General features: G+C 43.0%; 2 protein-coding genes across 2 annotated transcripts in view; both read left to right on the forward strand.

The window, feature by feature from the left end:
- Nucleotides 1-1,525, forward strand: part of LOC138963571 (dentin sialophosphoprotein-like) — a 3,428-nt gene extending 1,903 nt beyond the window's left edge. Inside the window, exon 2 of the mRNA XM_070335427.1 lies at nt 655-1,525. Within this exon, the coding sequence (XP_070191528.1) occupies nt 655-843 (189 nt within the window). The 3' untranslated portion in view covers nt 844-1,525. The remainder of the gene's footprint in view (nt 1-654) is intronic.
- Nucleotides 1,526-4,478: 2,953 nt separating this feature from the next.
- LOC138964612 (ninjurin-1-like) lies at nt 4,479-8,369 on the forward strand. The gene is made up of 3 exons (XM_070336617.1): nt 4,479-4,822; nt 5,731-6,000; nt 6,493-8,369. The coding sequence occupies exons 1-3, from the start codon at nt 4,784-4,786 to the stop codon at nt 6,628-6,630; spliced, it is 447 nt and encodes a 148-aa protein (XP_070192718.1). The 5' UTR covers nt 4,479-4,783; the 3' UTR covers nt 6,631-8,369.
- Nucleotides 8,370-10,000: the final 1,631 nt, after the last annotated feature.

Below are 10,000 nucleotides of genomic sequence, written 5' to 3' on the forward strand. Positions count from 1 at the left end.
AGAAAAGCAAAGTAAAATAAAGTAAAGTAAAGTAAAGTTAAGAAAAGCAAAGTAAAGTTAAGAAAAGCAAAGTAAAGTAAAGTAAAGTTTAGTAAAGTAAAGTAAAGTAAAGTAAAGTAAAGTTTAGTAAAGTAAAGTAAAGTAAAGTTAAGTAAAGTAAAGTAAAGTAAAGTTTAGAAAAGCAAAGTAAAGTAAAGTAAAGTAAAGTTTAGTAAAGTAAAGTAAAGTTAAGAAAAGCAAAGTAAAGTAAAGTAAAGTAAAGTAAAGTAAAGTTTAGTAAAGTAAAGTAAAGTAAAGTAAAGTAAAGTAAAGTTAAGAAAAGCAAAGTAAAGTAAAGTAAAGTAAAGTAAAGCAACGTGAAGTGAAGTGAAGCGAAGTGAAGTAATAAATTGAAGTGAAGAAGTCAAGTCGAGTCAAGTCAAGTAAGGTATTGTCAGGTATTTTAGCTTAATGATTTCAATGCATAGTTTATACATTATAAGTTAAATACCATTGTTGAGTCATCATTTGGTCGCCTATTCCCACGTGAAAGCGAGCAGCAACAAGAGTCGTGCCTGCTACCCAGGTGTGTACATGTGTAATTCTAGGTACCAATACACCCTGCCATATCTCATCTATTTGGCGGATGTTTTAATTTCACGATTAATTTTACAGGTAGTGTCGGGTTCAGCTCTTGTGTTTCTGGTGACTGTCAACGTGCACCCGAGACGAGAACGTCAGCTGCAGAACCTGGCACTGGGCCTCATCACTCTCACCACCATCATCGCCGGCGTCATCTCGGCCCTTGGCGTCGACTTCCATGTGGAGCACGTCAGCAAGTGTAATGCCACCGCTAACTTCTGACTGACGCGTGGGACTGTGTGTAGCGTTCCGATCGCTCCTATATGACGCGTTTTACCAAGTGTATTTGTTTGTCATCAAGTGTAATGCCACCGCTAACGTCTGACTGACGCGTGGGACTGTGTGTAGCGTTCCGATCGCTCCTATATGACGCGTTTTACCAAGTGTATTTGTTTGTCATCAAGTGTAATGCCACCGCTAACTTCTGACTGACGCGTGGGACTGTGTGTAGCGTTCCGATCGCTCCTATATGACGCGTTTTACCAAGTGTATTTGTTTGTCATCAAGTGTTACGTCACAGGCTCACCGTCGTGACGCACGTCAGTAAGTGTAACGTCCCATGCGTTCCTAAGTGACACCTGTCATTCAAATGTAACGCCACCAGCGTATTCTAATTCACGTACGTCACCACTTGTAACGTAATAGCCGCACGTCCCAAAGTAACACCTGTCATCACATGTAACGTCGCCACCGCTCCTGTATGACGCGTCTCATCAACTGTAACTCCACAGAGGTTCCCCGGCCATGCTTGTCATCAAATATAATTTCTCAGGCGCTTCGGAATGCAAAACTCGTTGTGGGGCGGCTTGGGATGAGCTGTTAAGATGTGCATGTCTGGATTTTTTAAAATTTTTGTGGGCAATTTTTATTAAAGGTGCAGTGCAGGCGTCGCAGCATTGCTGAAGCAACGTTTTGTCTTTGTGTCGCAGATTACGATATAAACAGTCAAAAGCTTTACACAACTGTCTCACAGATGCCTACAAATACCTGTTGTGTTGCCTGCCAAACGAAGCTTCATGCGGTTTGTCAGTTCGCATCTCCTGCCAAAATGTGACTAACATTTCCCGTGAACACGTTCTGGGGCGGAAGGCTGTGTGCGGTATGCCAAAATGAACCAACATAACATCTTCTACAATTTTCTTACGAAATCAAACACAATGTCTGGACGTAAAATACTCAAAATAGAAAGAATTTTTCGTCTCGCCGAGACTAATTGACTTCCATGTAAGCTATTGACGTCATTAGTTCACGTGCCGGACCTGATGTGAGCCTGGTTGAGGACCTTGCTTTCCATCCCAAAGACAGACCAAAATTAATTCGTAAAACATTTGCAGTTTTTGACTCCTTGCATGAAAGTCAATGAAACTTGGTATTTTTTTTCTCTCCAAAAGACAGCCGCCTGAGGCCTGGGGCTCTGTGCACCTGAACGTGACAAGTTCTGTCACTTTGATAAACGGTATTTATTGAAACGTGAATATGACTGATAACATTTGAAAATAACAATTACCAAAGACAAACACATATATACCTAAATACCATGTAACAAGATCTAGATCAGCTCTTTTCAGGACGTGTACGGGAACGTGTACGTGTAGCGTCATTAAATCTAGTTTTTACGTCACGCGTTTGCTAAGATCTGCAGTCTTGGTGGGAGCAAAACAGCGTATGCATTTGGAACATTGGCGAAAAAAGTGAGTCACGGGTGACGCAATATCTACACGTACTCGTACAGGTCTTTGCTACACGTTCGACCATCTAGAACACTGTATTGATCCAAACAATTCAAATATTCTGGGGATATCATTTGCAGGAACTCTCATGTGAAGTTTCATGAAGATCGGTCCGGTAGTTTTCTCTGAATCGCTCTGCACATACGTAGGCTGTTCCATAATTATTTAGAATCTCAGAAACGGAAACACATACCAACAATCTAACCAGGCCATTTTCTAGACCAATCCTTCCCCTGCCGACACCCAACTGGCCATCCTCTCAAACGTTCTCATTCTGGCCTGAGACCACGTGACATCAGCTATACCTGGTATGGCCCTCGTGAAGGCTCGGACAGAGTCTTCAGGGGTATCTACCCGTGTTTCCGCGGCTATTTCTTGAAATCCGAGAACAGGTTGAACTAGCATGGGGAGATGTCAAGAAAATAGGGTGGATGCAACCAGCAGCAGTGCTCCCTTTGGTGCCAAGAAATCTGTTGTCGCAAAGGCAGTATAGACAGGTGCGTTGTCATGTTACAGAATATAAGCCCTCGAATACCTGTGTTTGGACGGTGTTTGTGCCAAGCCTCGAATATTTTCGACCATTAGTGGTGGACACAGGAGTCAGACGTGACTGTATGCATGTCCTCAAGAGTCACAGTGTTTGAATGCCTTGATCTAGCGACGAAAGATGCAAACAATTTTTAGGGGTTCTTGTTATTTGAACTTGGCAGGGGTTGGGTCACCTGGTTAAACACCCGAACAGACGACAGTTGTTTGGTTTCAGAGTGGAGCTAATTAATCCAGGTTTTGTCACCACTGACGATATTCCATGTTGATTTGGACAAGCCACTGCTGATTTTTCAGGTATTGTCAGGCAACACTCTGCCCTACCCCTCTTTTTCCCGTCACTTGGTTCATGTGGTAACCATCCGGCAAATCACTTTGGGGCCATTCATATTTGTGTAAGATCTTTTCAAATGCAGAGCTTTTCATGCCAAGGGCATATTGCATCTCCCTGATAATAATTAAGTGATCTTCTCTTATTATCTGTTCAACAGCGCCAATGTTTTCGAGGATATTGAATGAAAGGAGTAGACTAGGGTGGGTATCATTTTTGAGGCTCTGTCTACCCGGTTTGAATTTGCTGTACCAGTTTTACACCACGGCTCTACAAAGAGCGTTCATCCTAAAACATGTCATCACACTTTCATGCAGATCGGCCTCTTTTAACCCTTATTTTGTAGTTATTGTAAGTTATGGCTCCGAAATCGCGAATTTGAGCTTCATGACGCAATCTCATACATTGCGCGGTGAGTATCTTCCCGAGTCGACCATATGAAAACGACATAACTCTGGAACTTCATTTTTTGGGTCATGCCTCACGAAAGTCTATTATTTAACGGCATGATTTTGTATTTAACGCCATATTGCCAGGAGCCTGGATTCTAAATAATAATGGAACAGCCCTCGTACAGTAGTGATACACACAGATAGACAGACAGACAGACATACACCACCACCCTTGTCACGATTTCCCGTCTATGTTAAAACATTAAGTCAAAACTTGACTAAATGTACAAACCAGCACACACACACACACACACACACACACACACACACACACACACACACACCGTGCACACACACACACACACACACACACACACACACACACACACACACACACACACACACACACACATTTATGTTAACTTCTCAAGGGGCGGAGCAGTTAAGCCAGAGGGGGGGGGGGGGTTACAACCTGGGGTCCAGGGGGTCTGGGGGGCGAAGCCCCCTGAAGCTGAAGAGTTTTAGCTATTTTATGAACAATTTATGGCTTATCTTTGATATTAAACATGATCAACTGGTGTCAGCAGCCACTCATTTGTCTTTTAAAGTTAGTATTAAATCTTTCTTTTTTTGACAGCCGGGGGGGGGGGGGGGGGGGGGGTCCGGAACCCCTGTAACCCCCCCCCCTTTATCCGCCCCCGTTCTCCCCCTTCACCCCGACATTCCACCATCATAATCGTCATTATCACTATGCCAAGAATCGAAACCTCTTGAAAAGTGTGTGCATCCCGTTAGCATACGTCACACAAAACTCCAGCATCCGCAACAAGCAAGAGGTGGCGGAAATCCACTTCGATGGCCTAATTTTCATGATTCAGGTCTATATACTCCAAGGAAATTCCATGCGGGGGTTTATTTTTACGTCAAGTGTGTTATTCCCTTTAAAGTGAGAATCCAGTGAGTTGCAGCTAGGAATGATGTTTGAATAGTGTCCTTGGTGGATTATTTTGATGTGCGTGTCTTAACTTAGTGGTTTATTGAACGGAAGAAGCGATAACAACAACGGCGACGACGACAACAACAGCAGCTGTTGCAGCAGCAAAAACATCTCATAAAGAAGGAAAGAACCAAAGTCGACTTTTTTGTGAAACCTGGAAACCGGAATGTCAGAAAACAAAGGAGAGCCGCTCCCAGGAGCTTTGGTAAGTAAATGATTTTCCATCTCGCGTCTTTTGTTTCTGTTTTTGTTGTTTTGTCATAGCATTTCCCGATTAGTTACCTCTAGTCGGAAAACAACGAATGCGACCGGACACCCCCGAATTTGCAAGTTAAGGTTTCTTACTTGACTGTCTGGATCATCTTTCGGATTGAAGATTTCTTTTACAAGGATCACGTGAACGCCGCTCAAATCAGGGTACCCTCAAAACCGACTGGACAAAAACGGAAGGGCCCAATTAAAAATCGACAAAAATTCACAGTTGGGAAACCGTTGCAACTTTTACATACGAGAAGAAAGCCGAATCAATTATCTACCCAGTGCGAAATATGTCACAAGAAGTTTTTGGCCCAGTTTATATGCAAAAGAAAAAGCCAAGCTGATAACACTCAAGAACAGTGTCCTTAGTTCAAGGAAGCTGTTGCGCGATACCGAACCTTTCAGACAGAGAGAACCGTGATAGTGTGTTGATACTGAGGCAAGATCGTGGTAAGAAGCGATAATGTGGACTTTGAAATTCTATTCACTGCGTGAATTTTATTTACATGTTCAAGAGACATGAATATACGTTGGACACTTGACGGAGAGAGAGAGAGAGAGAGAGAGAGAGAGAGAGAGAGAGAGAGAGAGAGAGAGAGAGAGAGAGAGAGAGAGAGAGAGAGAGAGAGAGAGAGAGAGAGAGAGAGAGAGAGAGAGAGAGAGAGAGAGAGAGAGAGAGTTAATTTTGGACTTTGCTCTGGAATGTTACTGCTATAGGCTGGTGATTTTTTCTTATTTCCTTATTTCTTTATTTTTCTTACTGTGAGTTCATGTAGAAAAATGGTCGTGTCCAATGTTGAAGCCTTGGCATATATGTGCTGACAACATTGTTTTAACTGAATCTTTAATTTTCAGCCACTGGAAAAGAAGAATGGCAATGGGTACCAGTACCTGTCAGTCCCGCAAGATGAAGCTACAGTTGCAGTCGAAATACCTGCGGAATTCCCCCTGAAATTCAGCAATTCTTTTACATCGAAGAAGACCATTGCCAACAGTGCCATGAACATTGCTTTAGTAATGGCCAACGTCTCTCAGGTGAAACATCTGATACTAATGCGGGAAGAGGAGAGAACTCTCTTCTTCATTCCGTTGCTGGTTTTACTTACGATTTCACTTGTCACACAGGTGAGTGAATGTATTTTTGTTGGTAGAGGCGTGTGGAAGAAATGGTGTTGCTGTCTGTCTGCCTGTCTGTCTGTCTTGACTTACGATCTATAGCCTATACCATTACAGATCGCTCTACACCTCAACCCCCATGGCTGTGTTTCAGACAGCAACAGATGGCATTCTACTCTTTAAACTCTTGTATTGTATTAACACTTTGACTTTCGATCTATAGCGTACCATTACAGATCGCTTTACACCTCACCCCCCATGGCCATGCTTCAGGCAGCATCAGAGGGCGTTCTGCCCTTTAAACACTTGTATTAACACTTTGACTTTCAATCTATAGCGTACCAATACAGATCACTGCTAACCTCAACCTACATGGCCATGTTTCAGGCAGCATCAGAGGGCGTTCTGGTCTTTAAGCTCTTGTATTAACACTTTGACTTTCAATCTATAGCGTACCAATACAGATCACTGCTAACCTCAACCCCCATGGCTGTATTTCAGGTGGTGACAGCCGTTGTTCTTCTCATGTCGGGGATGAAGAAAAAGTCCAGCCCAGAGGCCAAGAAACTCAACAACAAGTCTGTCGTTCTGGTCTTCTGTGTCACTTTCGTCAACCTTGTTATTGCTGGTCTCGCCTGACACAACACACAAAAAAACACCACAAAATTAAACTAAAATAACTAAACAAAAACAAAAACACTCACAGGCCAATGAATGAAAATAGTTTCGTTTCGCTTCGCTGAAATTAGCTAAGCTTAGCTTCGCTTATGCCTCGGTCTCACATCTACGAATGTCACCCGACTTTAGGTAGTCGGCTGGAAGTCGGAAGAGGTCGGAGAGTTCGTGAGAATTAGCAATTTTGTTTTTGAAAAGTCGGATAGTTCGGAAGGCCCTTCAGACTGTTTTGAAATTTTCAAAACAGTCGGAAGAGCCTCCCGACTCAGACGAATAGAAATTTGTCGGGTGGTTGTCGTAAGCGTGTCGGTTTAGTCGTAAGGCGATTCTGATTAGTCGTAACGGTAGTCGGAAGACTCGTAAGGGTGGTCGGATTTGTCGGTAGCATAGTTTCGTTCGGATTAGTCGTAAGGGCAGTCTGATTTGTCGTTAGGACAGTCGTTAGCTAGTCGGTTTAGTCGTTACACTGGTCGTGAGAGTCGGCTATTGTTCGGAAGTTTTTCAGCCGGGCCTGTCGTAACTGCAGTCGGAATTGTCGTTACTGCAGTCGGAAGTGTCTGGACACATGTCGGATTTGTCGGCCCTAAAGTCGGGTGGTTGTCGTCTGCTTGTCGGCTACATGGTCGGATCAGTCGTAAGGACAGGTCGGGAGTGAAATTTGGAGCCGAATTTGCATCCGACACTTCCGACCTAGCCGACTTAACTATCCCCGACACTTCCGAAAAATCGTATATGTGAGACCGAGGCATTAGCCAACCGTACCCAACTCTACCTTCCCTTACCTCGCCTTATCTTACCTTACCTTACCTTGCCTTGACTTACGTTACCTTACCTTACCTTATGTTACCTTACCTTGCTTTACCTTACCTAAACCTAACTTTACCTTAGCTTACCTTACTATCTTGTTGCCCGCCACCCAACCCCAATTCAAACCAATCCACCTAGGGCGTGAACACGTTTCGCTTCTGAGGGGAGATAATTTCGTCGGACACAAACCAAAACGGCGTACAAATCATCATTATTCAGGTACAAAATCATGTCATCTTCCGATAAAAAACACGTTTGTATACTCATAGGAGCAATGTTTTGCAATGCTCAAAGAAACTTTAGACAACTTACTTACAACGGTAAGGGGCTATCTCAAAGTTTCAATTTACATTGTTTGTGGTCAGTTTTTCTCGTACCTAATGTTCAGTTAACTGCCTTTAAAACATGAAACATTTGTTCATGCACTGATACAATTGGCACACCTGTGCCAGTACGTGTATCTAACGCACCATAAAAGCGGGGTCAAAACACACGCATCCTTACGTGTTTTGGGTGAAACTCATCGTCTCATTTACTTTTGGGTTGTTGTTGTTGTTGTTGTTGTTGTTGTTGTTGTTGTTGTTGTTGTTGTTGTTGTTGTTGTTGTTGTTGTTGTTGTTGTTGTTGTTGTTGTTGATAATTTGAATTTTTTCCTCGAAAATTTGTGTCGCAATTTTCTGACTTTTGATTTTGATGTTTTAACTTCTGCAAGATCAACGAATAACTCGCGCGCGCGCGCGCGTGTGTGTGTGTGTGTGTGTGTGTGTGTGTGTGTGTGTGTGTGTGTGTGTGTGTGTGTGTGTGTGTGTGTGTGTGTGTGTAGGTGTGTGTGTGAGTGTGTGAACAGCCAGCAAAAGGCAGCATTTTACTTAAGTCTTTGCTTTTGAATCGGGCACTGAGATAAATGAATGAAATCGATTTTGTGTGTACAAATGTCTCTTTGTGCATATGTGCGTATGTGCGTGTGTGTGTGTGTGTGCGTGTGTGTGTGCGTGCGTGTGTGTGTGTGTGTGTGTGTGTGTGTGTGTGTGTGTATGTGTGTGTGAGAAAGAGAGAGAGAGAGTGTGTGTGTGTGTGTGTGCGCGCGTGTGTATGTGTGTGCGGTCGTGTGCGCTTGTGTGCGTGCGCGTGTGCAAGTGCGTGCGTGTGTGTGTGTGTGACGCAAAAAGAGAGAGAAACACGTACACCCGCAACACAATCTAACAGCTTCATCACTCGACATAATACTCTCAGTTCTACTGCAGAACAATGAGCTGAAAGCCGGGCTTTTCGACGATCAAGTGCCGTCTTCCTTGCAAAAGCTCCATTCCAAGAAAAAACAAGTCGCGTAAGGCGAAAATACAATATTTAGTCAAGTAGCTGTGGAACTCACAGAATGAAAGTGAACGCAATGCCATTTTTCAGCAAGACCGTATACTCGTAGCATCGTCAGTCCACCGCTCATGGCAAAGGCAGTGAAATTGACAAGAAGAGCGGGGTAGTAGTTGCGCTAAGAAGGATAGCACGCTTTTCTGTACCTCTCTTTGTTTTAACTTTCTGAGCGTGTTTTTAATCCAAACATATCATATCTATATGTTTTTGGAATCAGGAATCGACAAGGAATAAGATGAAAGTGTTTTTAAATTGATTTGGAAAATTTAATTTTGATAATAATTTTTATATATTTAATTTTCAGAGCTTGTTTTTAATCCGAATATAACATATTTATATGTTTTTGGAATCAGCAAATGATGGAGAATAAGATAAACGTAAATTTGGATCGTTTTATAAATTTTTTTTTTTTTTTTACAATTTTCAGATTTTTAATGACCAAAGTCATTAATTAATTTTTAAGCCACCAAGCTGAAATGCAATACCGAACCCCGGGCTTCGTCGAAGAATACTTGACCAAAATTTGAACCAATTTGGTTGAAAAATGAGGGCGTGACAGTGCCGCCTCAACTTTCACGAAAAGCCGGATATGACGTCATCAAAGACATTTATCAAAAAAATGAAAAAAACGTTCGGGGATTTCATACCCAGGAACTCTCATGTCAAATTTCATAAAGATCGGTCCAGTAGTTTAGTCTGAATCGCTCTACACACACACACAGACACACACACACACACACACACACACACACACATACACCACGACCCTCGTCTCGATTCCCCCCTCTACGTTAAAACATTTAGTCAAAACTTGACTAAATATAAAAATCATTATCCGTGAAGGCATACGCATGCTTACGTACGTAGACAGACAGCCTTCGGAAAGACCTTACACAGACACAGAAAGAAAGACAGCCAGGCAGTGAGACAGACACACAGGGACATGGGCACACCGTGACACACACACACACACACACACGCACGCACGTACGCAGTCACGCACGCATGTACACGCATGCACGCACTCACACACGCATACACGCAGTCACTTATAGACAGACATAGACAAACAGACAGACAGACAGACAGACAGACAGACAGACAGACAGACACATACACACACACACACACCACTCACACACACACACACACACAC

Source organism: Littorina saxatilis, linkage group LG4 (genome assembly GCF_037325665.1).
Source record: "Littorina saxatilis isolate snail1 linkage group LG4, US_GU_Lsax_2.0, whole genome shotgun sequence".
NCBI classification, from domain to species: Eukaryota; Metazoa; Mollusca; class Gastropoda; order Littorinimorpha; family Littorinidae; genus Littorina; species Littorina saxatilis.

Bases quoted from the DNA above. Each gene is read 5' to 3' on its own strand.
- LOC138964612 (XM_070336617.1), top strand. From the start codon at position 4,784: ATGTCAGAAAACAAAGGAGAGCCGCTCCCAGGAGCTTTG. The intron at 4,823-5,730 runs GTAAGTAAATGA...TTTAATTTTCAG, and splicing joins AGCCGCTCCCAGGAGCTTTG to CCACTGGAAAAGAAGAATGG. The intron at 6,001-6,492 runs GTGAGTGAATGT...GCTGTATTTCAG, and splicing joins CGATTTCACTTGTCACACAG to GTGGTGACAGCCGTTGTTCT.